General features: G+C 38.4%; 1 protein-coding gene across 1 annotated transcript in view; it reads right to left on the bottom strand.

The window, feature by feature from the left end:
- The window catches only part of L3MBTL3 (l(3)mbt-like 3 (Drosophila)), a 69,336-nt gene extending 56,581 nt beyond the window's left edge, over window positions 1–12,755 (bottom strand). The window contains exons 1-2 of the mRNA XM_010018046.1: window positions 12,650–12,755; window positions 494–605 (exon numbers count right to left, since the gene is read on the bottom strand). Coding sequence (XP_010016348.1) covers window positions 494–605; window positions 12,650–12,751 — 214 coding nt within the window. The 5' untranslated portion in view covers window positions 12,752–12,755. The remainder of the gene's footprint in view (window positions 1–493; window positions 606–12,649) is intronic.
- Between the last annotated feature and the right edge of the window lie 1,565 nt (window positions 12,756–14,320).

Raw genomic sequence — 14,320 nt, 5'->3', positions numbered from 1 at the left:
AGTGCAAACACATTGACATAAGTGGTAGCAGCTGAGCAGCAGCCAGTATCATGCGAAGGCAGTTTACACTGCACAGTGTTTCAGTCACAAATGAACTGTAGGCAGTTAGTAAAGTCTGTGGGCAGACTGGTGAACCAGTTCAACAAAAATAACATCTGAAAAATCCTCAGTAATTTAAAAGTAAGAAATTTACTATTTTGCAAATCTGACAGAGGGAGAAAATACCAATTCTAAACTTAGAAAAAGTTACTGTTAGAAAAAAACACGATGGCAATTGAACAGTGGAATTATTTCCTTTAAACTTAAAATGTATTTCTTTTCATACTTACTAACACTCCAATAAACAAGTAAAATCAGAGACACCCTGGCAATTAAAGCAAATAAGGTTGGTTTGTCTGTTTGTTTTTATTTTGCAGGGCAATCTTTCAAGAAAAACCAATATATTAACAAAATACAGTCTTTCACAGAAAATTTCTATCACCTCTTAACTGACCTTCTTGAGCAGTTGGAACCATCCAGGTAGTGGTAGCAGTTGCCTTTTTAACACTTTCCATCTCAGTCTCATCTGTAATCACTTCCAGGGCCCCAAATTCATTCACTCTAAACTGTAAGATAAAACAAATGCCATAGAAGATAATAAAAATTCACTAATACTCTCTTACAGCATCTTCTTCTATTCACCAAAATAGTTTTTACACAGTGTCCTCACCATATTACCTAATTTCTATGTGTATCTACTTATCCCCAAGAAACTGGAAACCAGCCTTTGTCGTTTCTATCAAGCAAAATGCAAACTCATTTTGTTACTAAAAATATTAATTTGCAATTGATAATGCTATAAATGCCTCCACATGCACACACAATAATCCAAAAATCAGTAACAGAATTTCATGGGAAAATCTCCTAACTATATGCTTTTCATTGCCAGCAAAATAACACACTCTGCTCCTTGAGTATTTTTGTTAAGGAAAAGGGAACTGATTGTCAAATACAAATGCTTCACAGCCTACAGAAATCTCAGCATCCTCTGAAAACACAGTACTTCTCCACTGTAAAGTGCACATAAACAAACATCTCAAGGCAGTTTATGAGCTGTTTAATTACATGCTGAACATGGTATTACTGTCAGCCAGAAGCAAGGCTCAACAATACCCCACATGCTGTGCTTACACAGGAGCACTGGGAGATATAGCCATTCTGCTGCCAGCAGAAAAGCATCTTCCAAATGCTGTAATGATTACAGCACTACCAGATGAAAATAAACTTCAGCTTTCCAGTCACTACGTTGTTTGCAGGCCCAGCTGGTTACACATGTTGAACTCAAGGCAGCATTTTGTCCCTGACTGAACAGTGAAGGGGTGTATCTCTCTGAACTTTGCCACAGAGGACAGGTCTCTAACAGTGAGATGCTCTCATCAATGGAGATCAACAATCATTACACCTGAGAGTCTTTTCAAATTCCACAGCACCCATGTGTGAGAATATTCCTTAAGGGCAGCAGCATGAAGCCCCTTTCTGTTTCTCTGGTCAGGCAACTTCACCTGGGAAAATGAGAAGAGGAACAATTGCCTGGCACTACACTGACTTTCTCTGTGCCTCCGGAGGCTGCAGGATGAATTGGACCCTGCTATGCTATAGTACTGAAAAAAAGCCATTCTGACTGAAAGCAAAGGTAAGCCTCATGCATATATACCACAATAGTGTGCTTTCACTAATACAGTCCTTCCAACTTCAGCATTTGCAAAGAAGCAATGTGAGCAGCTCAGAAGTAAGCTGAGGGGAGGGAGAGGAAGAAGAGGAGGACCTCTCACAGTCATAAGACTTCTGCAGCCAAGATTTTTACTTGTTATGACAATGCTCAGAACAGGTACGCAACTGTTGATATGTCCATCTGGACTGAAAGTCCAGGAGTTCAGCTTTGAACTGAAGGCAGTAACACCATATGCTTATACTCTAGTTTGTGGACAGACTTTCATGTTGTTCCATGTAAAGAACAGAAGTTACCATTCAGAAGAGGATCTTTGTGTCTTATAGCTGACTTATGTACCCAGCCTGGTTCCTATTTTGGTTATGCTCATTTTTGCTATTTGGTTACGCTCATTTTTGCTATTGGTGCTTTGCTGCCACTAGAAGAGGTGGATGCCAGGAGGAAAACCTTCCTTGCTTCCAAAGGCTTTAACTCTGCAAAAGCTGGCCTAGCAAACACGCTGTGAGCACAGACTAAAACATGGCGCTGCAGCCTACCAACTGAGAGGCCACAGGGAGGTTACTGACTTCTGGAAACACTCGCCTGTACCTTCATATATAATCAGCCAGAACATCTGTACACCAAAGGTATTTCTGAGCAGTCCAATTAATACCTATGATATTTCTGTATGATCTGATCAATGTTCAGCCCTGACACTATGCATACGTTCCTCCTCCACTGTGGCCTCCTGTGGTACATAAGGATGTCACCCTGGCTAGTGCAGTGACCCGCCAGCCCTTCTTGCTTCAGATGGCTGACTGACAGGCATTAAACATGATGAAAGACTGATGATTGCAGGGAAGGCTGATCCCAGCTACCCTTTCACTGGAGGGTGTTCTTGGCAGCAAGAGCCAAACCATTAAGGAAGCAGCTCTTCAACAGTTGGGCTACAACACCAAGATGGACGCAGTGACGGAGAATAGCCAGTCAGTCCTTAGCAGGCAGGAGAACACAACAACAGGGCTGTGCCACTGCCTCATCTGACCTCTCTGTCTCCTGCTTTTGCCCACAGCCTCCCCTTTATCAGTGTCAGAGGCCTCCAGCTCCTGTTTGGACAAAGACTTGAAGGAGATGTGTCTGCTTTTGTTCATTGCTTCCCTAACTACAGCTTTAGCATTAATGTGCGTGCTGAGCTCTCCACAGCTGACCAGAAAAATGGTTCAAACCTGGGGAGTGGGACTCTGGTTTTAGCTGGGGAGAAAAAGCAACGAAAAACTTGTGACAGAGGTTAATTGCTTAAAACCGGGCTCCACAGATGAACAGAGCAGCATGTTGCACAAAGCCATCACAGGATAACAGCTGCCAGAGCAATGTGCCAGCTAGTATCTACTGTTGGAAATGTGACAAAAGGGAGCTAGAGTAATCGTGGTTTATGTGTCTATGAAAAAAAATTAGCACTTTTGTAAGCAGCTTCTACTTAGAAAGTAAGGAGAAAAAAAAAAAAAAAGGTTCTGTCATAACATTTCCTCTATTTTTGGTGACCCAAGGCAAAATATATTAAGAGCAGTCCTCCCATATATTTCCCTAGGTGTCTTGACAGTCTGGAAGTTTGCAGCAGGTGATACAGAGGGAAGAAACAGTGCCATTGAGCTACCTTTGAAGATGGATCCATAGCTTTCTGAGACGTAAAAATTCAGGTTTAAGTCACAAAACTCCTGAAGTAAATGTATAAATTTGCACTGAATGAAGGGATTTTCTTTAAACCTGTCTTTATTAAGGCAAACAGTAAAATTCCCATTGATAGAAACAAATTCAGGCCATTATCAAATACAATTATCTCACAAAGAAACCTGATTTTTGTCACGTCAGTGCTTAAAAGAGAGTAAGTTATAAAGCTTGTTGGGTATGAATTCAATCCATTTGAATTTGTCAAATGCCTGTTTGCAAATTTTAAGTAACCTCTTAGGAGGATAATTTTCTATGCCACCCAATTAAGCCAATGGTCTTTTAACACAAATATATCATAAACTGAGCTGGCAGGATGAATCCAACTGTTAGTGAGTAAGTCTACAACACAGAACTTACTTAGCTGCCTTGTTTAAAAGTTTCCACAAGGATCAAAAGGGAATTAAACAGTAGCTTCCATCTAAACATCATTAGAGATTCCTTCCACTCAAGAGCTGAGATACATTTTCACATTCTGAGGAAACGATGCCCTGATATACCAGGATTTCAGCTTAGATGACAGTTAATTCAATCCCCAGGAACATTTTAATATTCATAGAACAAATACAGAACACACTGAGGGAAATGAAGGCTTAAATAAATAATAATCAAACATCATAAATACTTTCTGAACAATTTATGCCTATACACATGCTAAGTTCTTCCACAGGGATCAAAATTACTATGAATACACATTCTAAAAAAATTAAAATTGCGTTAAATTTTATACAGGATTGGAACAAATATCGTTAAGTCACTGAGATGAAGCCTTTGTTTACTGCAGGCAATAGTACCGCATATGGTATTTCATAAATGTTTGAGCTGCAATGGAGAAACAGTCAGTTTTCTGTTACCAGTGGCTCTACTGAGTGTCCATTCCTGAATTTCTTTCTCAAAAAACCTTCTTCTAACTTTTCATTTACATCTATTCGTTGCCAGTTTATATCCAATTTTTCATAACCCTATGGATTACATAGCTCTAGTACCCCAGCGCTTACTATGGGTATATGTTTGAAGCAAGGAATTATTATCCTGAAACTTAATTTTATTAGGCTAAGCGCAAGCTCCTTCTGTTCTTCTTGTGGACTTCTGCTGTCCCTCCTCCAGTGGCTTTAGAACCTTTCAGTTTCTAATGGAAATCCTTTGCCTTACCATGCAGACTGGAAGGCACTCTGTAGTTTTATGTAGGGGGAATTTTATGTTGAAAGGGCTTTCAGTTCTTTCTCCACATTTCACAGAAATACTCTGTGCATTTGTCACTACACGGGATAAAAATAAAATTGCAAACAATGTGAAATGTCTATCATATTGCAGATTAATTCTTAGAAATGCAAACCTATTGGGAAGAAATACATACAATCTAGTTTCAAATTAAGTTCCTGCTGTTGCATGTGTCTAATTCAGAGCAAGAAAGATCAAACTATCTCTGTTTGCTGTTACTTGTGCCCTTTTAAGAGTATATAAGGTCTCATCAGTACCCACAGAGATCAAATAAGAATAAAGGCTGCTATTGTTTCATACAAGATAAAAATACATTTTGGGAGAACAGGCAGTAAGGAAAAGGAAGAAAAAGGAAGAACAATTGAAGTGCAAAGGACAAAAAGGAACAGAAAAACCTACGCATCTTTATGTATAGCTTTAAAATAAATTAGAAAAAACAGACAACAGTACCATCTACTGGGCAAGTTAAGGACAAAGAGTGCATTGCAATGAAGACAACTGCTGCATTCTGACAGTTAACCTTAAGAACAAAACTTATCTTGACCCCCACAACAGTGTGAGTGTGGACTAGCTCAGAAGGGCCCTGCAAAATTTGTATTACCCAAAACGAAAGTAAATTGAGTAAACACTCTTTTATGCCCATGAAGTAACTACACTTAAAGTAGCAGTTATATAGCAGCCTGCCAAGAGGACCAACAACTGGGACTGCACAGTGATACAAGCCAAAGAACTACACTTAGATCTCTGGTTAGCAAGCAGTTACCATCATTTTTGATTTTAATCACCGTACAGTGATTTCAGTAGGACTGCTCAGATAAATCAGAGCCTTTCTGGCATCGTAAAGCTCCTCCTCTATTTAAAGCAAAGGAATCGCCTATAGACATTGTATTGTCCAACCACATCCTGCTATAAGCCAAACTATTTTTTTACATATTACTGAAGTTGAATAACTTAGTAAATGCCACAACTTGTCCATTCAACCATTCTCCTCTTCTGTGTAGGTATGATAAAGTCTTTACTTGCATGATCACATACTATTTTTTCCAGAGACCCCCTGCCCCAGGCAGGGGCTGGATAGCATTGAGAAAATGAGGCAGCTGTTGGTTATTTTTATGCTCTTTCTTCAAGCAGTAAAGCTAGTCTTATTTACTCTGCACAGTTTGAAAGTAGAATGAGTATTTATTTTCTTGTAAAAAAACCCCACTGAAATAACAAAGAGCATGTATCTAAAAAAGCTTTAGGCACTCTAGCAATTACTGTTACAATGCAGTGCAAAGTAATTTCTGAAACAAAATCTGTTCTCAGCCACTTACAAAATAAAATAAAAGTATCTCTCCCTAGCTCTTCATCCTTCTGCGTATTTTGCTCCCAGCTTATTTCAAAGCACTCAGTAAGCATGTGACCCCTCATGCTTGCCTGGTCACAAAATTTTGACTTTTTCAGTTATAAAGAAGGTTAGGGGGATGTGTCCCTGCACCTGACTATTCCTCTTCACTAATGATGAGAAGGGATCCTGCAGCACGCTCCTGCTCTGTAAGTACGGCTAAAGACAAACAACTTTAAGTAGGATCCCAGGCTGTTCAGGGCTCCCTAGATCATAACTGTCAGAGATTAAATTCCACACCATGACCAAGGGGCAGGGCCAGACCTCCCCTCACTGGGATGATGCTGTCAGCAGCAATCTTTGATTGGTTTTAAGATGCTTCGGTTACACTGCAATAGGCTAATCCTGAAGTAACAGAGTAGAGAGAACAATTTCCATCCAAAAGGAAAGGTTTCTTCCTATCTGGGCAGGCACAAGCAGGAAAGGATTATTATCATATTACAACCTTAAAAAAAGAAAAAAGGAATATTGTCTCATCACTTCTGAACTGAAAGCTTAGGCACCATCAGAAAACATACATCTTTAGCAAGACAGACTGACGTTTCCCCAGCAAACTGCTGATACCCCACTCGTCTTTGCATTAATGCTTGTCTACTTCATTCTTAGACATTCCTCAGGCTCCTTCAAACCCCGCCCTCCACCCTGAATGCTCAAGAATTATCTTAGTACCAGAGGGCTTCTCAATGATTTCTCTCCACTGCAAACTCAGTCTGCCTTATTATCTCCACTTGAGTGGGAAATTGCAGCTAAACAGACTTTCTTAAGGTGACATATACATCAGCGACAGAGCCAGAAGTCAAGGCCTGCCAAGATGACACTTACTGATCCAGAAGTTGACCTAAAAAGCAACCCTCTCCAAGTTATTTTGGCCATAATATTTCTAAATGGCAAACACTAATACCTCATGGGGAACCCAAGCAAGATACAAATAAAAAATTAATGGCTACCTGCCAAAGTTTTGGCTCTAGTAAGTTGTTCAGCCCACACAGGAAAGCTGTGGTAGAAGCAAGTGCTGCACTAAGCTTTCCTGTGTGGTATTTACCTGCATTAATCACAAAATTATTCCTTTTCCTTCCTGAAACCCTCTGCCCAGTTATTTACAAGTCTAAAAGCATCCACAGCAAATGACACAGTACATTTTGTAGTAAAATAGCACGTGACCACCTAAGTGAAGACTCTACCACAACTACACATAAGGAAGCCCAACTAAAGATTCAAAGGTAAATCTAATTCTGGCATTTCTCGGCTTTGGACTTTTAGTGATATTAATAGCAAAAATTCCTTTCTTTTCTTTTTTAAAATAAGGCAAAATCATTTTGTGACAATACAAAGTTTTAACCAGAAACCAATGCCAATGAAATACCACTGTGCTAAGAAAGCACAGTACTTAGTTATTGCCTGAGACACTACTGGTATTTCTGACACACAATCATGTGAGGAAAAAAAAGTGTTTTCAAAATGTTAATTATTTCAAGCAAGCTTGAATGCAATTTCAGAATGGGCAGGTGGATGAATGTACCTTAATGCCTTGAGTTGTTGTACATATGCATCCAGAAACACAGCACTCTGAATTACCATTACGTTCTGTACAGTGCAGCTGGAAATACCAAACACCAGTAACCATTATTCCACCATTCATGGTCCACTATTATAGTTGGTTTCCTACGGTATTAGCTGCCCAACTTTATTTATTTATTTAATTTCTTCATCATCTTTTTTTTTTTCTTTTTCTTTCCCTTCAAGCACAATTTGCAAGCTGGAAATAATGACCAAAATTCTGTCTATGCAGTATATAACAGCTCACTTTCCAAACACAGGCACTAGAAAACTCATTACGAAGTACTTCATAAACTTCTGTCACTGCAGTAGGAAGTGACTGTAAATTATTACAGCTTTTCCAATTTAATGAGTACATTTAAATCTTGAAGTGATGGTGTTACTGTGTGCACTCAGCACAGAGACAAAAAAAAAAAAGAAAAAAGAGAAGAGAGAAGTGTATTTCACATTTACATTCACACCATGCAGAGTAACTGGTAAGCACTGATGTTTTTCAGATGAGCATACATTACTTAGCCTGCCACATGAAGGCATTCTGTAATTTGTAAACTATTTTAAACTCTACTGGAATTCAAGTTTTCTGGTTTATTTAAACATCTTCAAAGAACTAATATACAGTGCTAAAATTTTTGTTCTCAGTCTTTGATGCATCATACTGTACAATTTTTAGTTCTCCCTATCCCCCCCATAATTTGAAATTCTAGCGTTTTCCACAACCTGTCGCACAGCATGCTCAAAGCAGCATTCAAGGAGTATTAACTATTTTATGACTATTTGTGCTAAAAAGGTTTAACAAAATCTGTGTGAGAATGTATTTCTACAGCCTTCTCCAACTACAGGTGACAAAAATCTAACCATTAACACTGCCTAAACTAATAGGAAAAGAACATTTCCAGCATTTTACCGATGTGGAAACAGATGTAGGCATGTGAGAATATGGCATGGCTGAGAATGGAGGTCTGGAGCCTGACCTGGTTCCCTTGCTTTGATGAGACTGAGAAGTGAGTGCCCTCTGGTGCAGAAACGTCTGGTAGACATGAAACTGCCCATCGGACTGTGTAACAAAAAGTAACGCATTTTCCTGTTTCTGATTTAGTTGTTCTTCTGTATCATAAGAAAAACTAAATTTAAGCAATAAGAAAATACTGAGAAAAGTTATTTGTGTTTCAAGCATTTTACACTATTTACAATAGTTCATAGAGGAAATTATATTCACAAAAACGAAGTGGTTCTTAAAAAGAACAGTTGCTCGGATACACCTACCATATAACCTGAGAAGGCTGGATATTAATACAGCACACAAGAAAGAGATTTCTTTAAAAGTGCGTATGTAAAAAGAAGCATGAAGCTTCATCATGCAAGCAGTAAAGACAAGCAAATGCCACATGACTTACATGACTAAAAATAAGAACCTCGAGTAGGTAACTCCCAAAATGTCAATATTAAAAAGTAGCATTTCAAAGTTTTGGTGTACGTTTAACTTAAAGCATGCTCACAAGATGCAGTTTAGCAAATCTGTGTGTTCAAAGACGGTTTTCCCCAACATTCTATGAAGAAAAGGGACTAAATGTGAGAATGTAAGCAACACATTGTCTACAATGAATAGTTCAGCTATTGCTTATTATTATAAAAACCACAAGCACTCTAATCTATTACCTAACTGTAATCTTTGGATTTGTGCATCTTGCTATAGTGTTTTCACCGGATTTTTCAATTGCATTTCAATGTAAATACATGGCAATGGTTTAATATCTTTACTGGAATAAGTCTATTATAATTTTTGAAAGGCACATGCAAGCTTACAAGAACTAACTGCTATGTAAGGCCATTTTCTTTAGGTTCAGGACACAGTATTAAAATCCTCTTGGTATCAGGACAGTTCAGGTAAACCATCCACATTAACCCTATTCTGAGAATTCTACAGAGCAGAACATATTTTCCATGATCACAGCTACAGTTTCAAGAGATTAGTCACCGTTTCAACCATGAGTATTCCGAAGCAGCCCTGAAAAATGAGTTGTTACAATTATCTCAAAAGCTTAAAAACCCTTACTATTCTAACAGCTCAAATTATTTTGGTATCTATATAAATGACTAGTCTTTCACTGAGTCTTGGTGCTCCCTGGTCCAGTGATCTCTTCAGGCTAATTCTGCATTGCTAGAAAATATTTTTCCTTCCGTCAGTGTTGGAATGACTCAATTTCAATTTAATTGAGTAGCCCCTTGCTTTTATATATTAAAAAAAACCCAAACAAAACGACCAGAATGAGCTGCCTGGCCTATCTCTTTCATCATTCTGGGTACATTACCATTACATCCCTGACTGTGTCTTCCCTAATGGCTGGATCAAAGAATCTTTGTCCAAAAATAAGAAGTTTAATTTCCAAATAAAAATGAAAAACTGAAAAACACCACAAACACCTCCCCACCCCCCAAAAAAAAAACCCCAACGAAGCAAACAAAAAAACCCAAACAAACAACGAACAGAAGTGCAATCTTAAAATGAAGCTCATGCTTTTCATGAACAGGACATAAGTAAGAACCTTCTTACGTGATTTCTTGACGTTATTCTCAGCTACACCTCCTGGTCTCTTTCCTCACTTTGTATGGAAGCCCTCCCATTCCTCATCTAACTAATGACCTAAACTTCGCTTTGGTTTTGTTTCTTTTGACACAGAGTAACCGGAACTGAATAAAGCAGGCACCAGTGATTTATATGATATTGTTTTATCTTCCCGTTTTGTTCCCTTTAAACATTTGTATCCTGTGAACATTTAGATATTATGGTTGTCTTTCACACCATGTTGCTTATTAAAACAGAAAGGAATTTTAAAAGCCTGGACTTTAAAAAAAAAGTAAAAAGCCCAGAACTGGTCAGGGATGAGGAGGCTGATAATAGCCTTGGCAGCATCAACCAGGAGATGGTGAAGTCTGAAATCCTGAAAGAAGTGAGCAAAATGAATACTGAAACAGCACTGGACTTCAGGAGAGGCACATTTTGGCTTGTTCAGAGATCTGCTTGGCAGGATCATACTGAAGACAGCTTTAAAGGGTAAAGAGGCACAGGAAATCTGGATATCTCTCCATGGAGTTCAAACCAGGAGAATGATGCATGCCAATGCGCAAGAAGTTAAGCGAAGTTAAGAAAAGTTAAGCAAATGTAGATGAAGGCCAACAAGAATTAACTAGGGACTCCTGTCTTAGTTCAAATGGAAAATGAAGCAAGCAGGTGGTGAAAAGGTAGATGTTACATAGAGAAGGTATATAGTGATATTGCTGCAGCGTACAATGATGAAATTAGGAAACCCAAACCTCAGCTGGAGAAGAAACTAACAAGGGCAACAAGAAAGGCGTCTGTATGTGTACCGGCAGCAAAAGCATATCACCAAATTGGAGGGAGCAGCTGAAGGGTAGGGTTGTGATTCAGAAAGCCCTCGACATGCTGAAGAAATGGGCCACGAGATCTCATGAAGGTCTACAAATGCACACACAAGGCCCTGCACCTGGGATAGCATAGCTCTAGCACAGTGCACTAGTACAGCCTGGAGGGCAGCTATCTGAAAGCAGCTTTGCACAAGACAACCTAAGAGTTCAACATGAGTCAGCAATGTGTCCTGGCAGCAAAGGTGGCCACAAGCATCCAAGGCCACTTTAGCAGGCAGGTAGCCAGCAGGTCAAGGGAACTGATTATTCCTCTTGATTTAACACTGATGGGACCATACCACTGTGTCCAGTACATGAGAGACACTGACATACTGCAGCAAGTCCAGCAAATGTCCACCAAAACAAGTGGGAGCTACAGCAGATGACATGGAAGGAGAAGCTAAGTGAACTTGTTTGCTTGGTCCTAAGAACAAAAGGAGAGATTTTACTGCTGTCTTCCTGTAGTTAATGGGAAGATATAAAAGGGATGGAGCCAGGTTCTTCTCAGATGGGCAGAGGAAAAGGATAAGAGGCAACAGGCACAAGCTGCAAAAGGTGAATTTCAATGAAGTATCCATAAAAGGGAAAAAAAAAAGAAAATCACTAATGCTGGAACAGTTTGCCCAGACAGAGTGTGGTACCTCCAACCCTGCAGATAACCAAATCCATACTGGAGAAGGCCCTGAGGTCCTTTCCAAAAAAAATTATTCTGTGAATCTATTCCACGGTTCTGTGAATAAGATAAAAACCAACAACAACAAAAGAACCTCAACACAAACACACTCTCGCAACATAAACATCCCAATTTTCAAACATTTTTGACTCCAACAAAAGAACTTGTATCAGGCACCAAGAGATATAAAGTTATTTTAAAAAACACAGAGTTTCTTGTGAGATCCTTTTTAAAAAAATAAACTATGAGAAAACTCATCAATGTTAGTCTAAATGGAATGATATGAAAATATTGACTATCATCAACAGGAAATAGGCACAAGAAAGTCTCTTAATATCAAAACTGTATTTTTAGCTAATGCAGCAGAGGACATTTTCTGATGACACAGTATAAAGTATCAGATAAAAAATACTTTGAAAACAAAGTTGTTACAATTTTCTTCAAAAAATAAAACCAGAGTGAAAAATGTAATTGAAAGTACTATTCCAATGTAATTCAAATTTCTAAACTAAATCAAACTCAGAAGCATTCACTTGATTAATTTTTCTAGGCTCCCACATGACAAAAGCACAGCAAAAATGAACTATTTTTAGAAATAAAAAGAACTAAGAATATGAGACATTGAGAGTCAATGACCGTATAAAGATTCTTAGTGATATGGTAATACAATGCTCTAAGTGGACCAAATTTTCACACTTTTGAGATTTCTTTTGGATTTTGTGCACTTGATTACTTCTGTCTATATAGTGAGGCAGTGCTAATTTATGCCTTCCTACGGGGATGATGGCTGTCTGTGCCAGCACCAGAAACTGAATCAAGAAACTCCAGAGCTAAAAGCTAACAGGCTACAGGCTCTTAACTCGAGCTGCAAATTCATGTTTTATTCATAACAGCAGGTACCTACACACCAGCTTGTGAAATGCATTCTTTCAGCATTTAACATTTTTATTTCACTTACTAAAAAAATTACGGATCTTACCTTTAGGTCACTTCCTGGCAAAGTACCTATGCCATCCTTCCAGTCCATAGCACTAAATACATCAAACTCTTGACCATTTCCACTAGAGGCAGATTCATTCATGATGCGTGTACTAAAAAAAAAAAAAAAAGAAGAAAAAGGAAAAAAGAAAATAAAGATTTTTATCTGAAAGTGCTGTAAGTGGCTTAATGCTTGTATCACTGGACATTTCTTCAAACGCACTTCATAGTCTAGTATCAAATGCTTCCCTCAGCATACTGGCAATGTGAACAACTGATGACAGTGCTGATAATACACATTAATGTAATAAAAGGAGAAATCTTCTGAAAACCTTAAAAAATAATACCCATTTAACACACTACTACGCTATTAATGAGGCTGTATTGAAAAGAAATGAGAACTTTCAAACTGCAGATAAATTGACATAGGGAAAACATACCTCAAGTAAACCCAGAAGAAACATTTGTTCTGGGGAAAGCAAGACACGAGTGCATGCCTAAAATAAATACATTATGCACTGATTAATAGACCTGCATTTCCTTAATATCCGATAACACGCTGCTGTGAATGCTTCACCCAAGTTCAAACTGAAATTTCAAAATTAATTTGAAACTGTCTTTCATTTTCACCATCTGACTCAGGAGACTCAAATATTCCTTGTACATAGTTTCACTAAGTTTTGATTTGCATTTTTAAGATTTATTTACATGGAGAGAAGCACATATACACCAGAGAAAACTATTACTTTGCAAGACTTTATTTTACTGGATACCTCTGTTTCAGACCAGTGAAAGGAGAGGAAAGAATATTTATCTTCAGAAATACTGGATTTGAACATCCTCTTCTGTGGGCAGAGTTTAACCCAAATAATATGCACAAACAGAAGTCTATAACCCTTGCCACTGACCCCTGGCATTGGCCCACTGCTTGACAGCATCAGCTGTGCTGAATTGTATATGTTTCTAGCAGCCAGTTTTGACTACCATCAACTTCTTCCTTTCCACTTCCTACAAACCAGAAATCTTTGAATCCATGGCCTGGCACCTAATTTACTATCTGTACAATGTGAAATCTGACTCATTCATTTTCCTCCTGAAGAACTTCTGCGCTACGCCTAGCAGCTGAAATAATTTGCGGAAAATTAGCTCTGTCTGTGGTATGTAATCTACTAGCAAAAACTCACCCCTCTACAAATTTACACTTTCTGAACTTTTTCACAAATGCTTTCTAAGCCTCATACTCCGTCTGTAGACTGCAAACTTTTGCTGCAAGTATCGGTATTTGAAATTCAAATAGGTAGAGAGCTTCCTCAGTGCTTGACCTTGTTTTCTAAAATTTTATTTCTAACTTAGGTCCCAGTCCCAAAATCTGTAAATATCTATTAATACGCTCTGGAAATCTGGAATTTCCACAGAAAAAAAGACTGAGTGGTATTTGTTCACTCATAGATAACAGAAAAAGATGCAAACTAAGCAGAATTAAACTCGGGTCATCTAGAAGCCTTTTACTCAAAGTTTGAGGGGAAAAATGCTTAGCTAGTTAACTCTTGTTGAGTAAAACTTAATCCAATTTTCATTTTTTTAATCAGAAAAATTGTACCAGTCACTGTAACACCACCACAACAAACAGATACTACTCTGGTTTTGGGTCCGCAATGACAACACCCTTGTA

The sequence above is a fragment of the Nestor notabilis genome, unplaced genomic scaffold, assembly GCF_000696875.1.
Source record: "Nestor notabilis isolate BGI_N333 unplaced genomic scaffold, ASM69687v1 scaffold1937, whole genome shotgun sequence".
NCBI classification, from domain to species: Eukaryota; Metazoa; Chordata; class Aves; order Psittaciformes; family Psittacidae; genus Nestor; species Nestor notabilis.
Note: the sequence above shows the minus strand (reverse complement) of the source record. Positions and strands in the feature narration are given on the sequence as shown.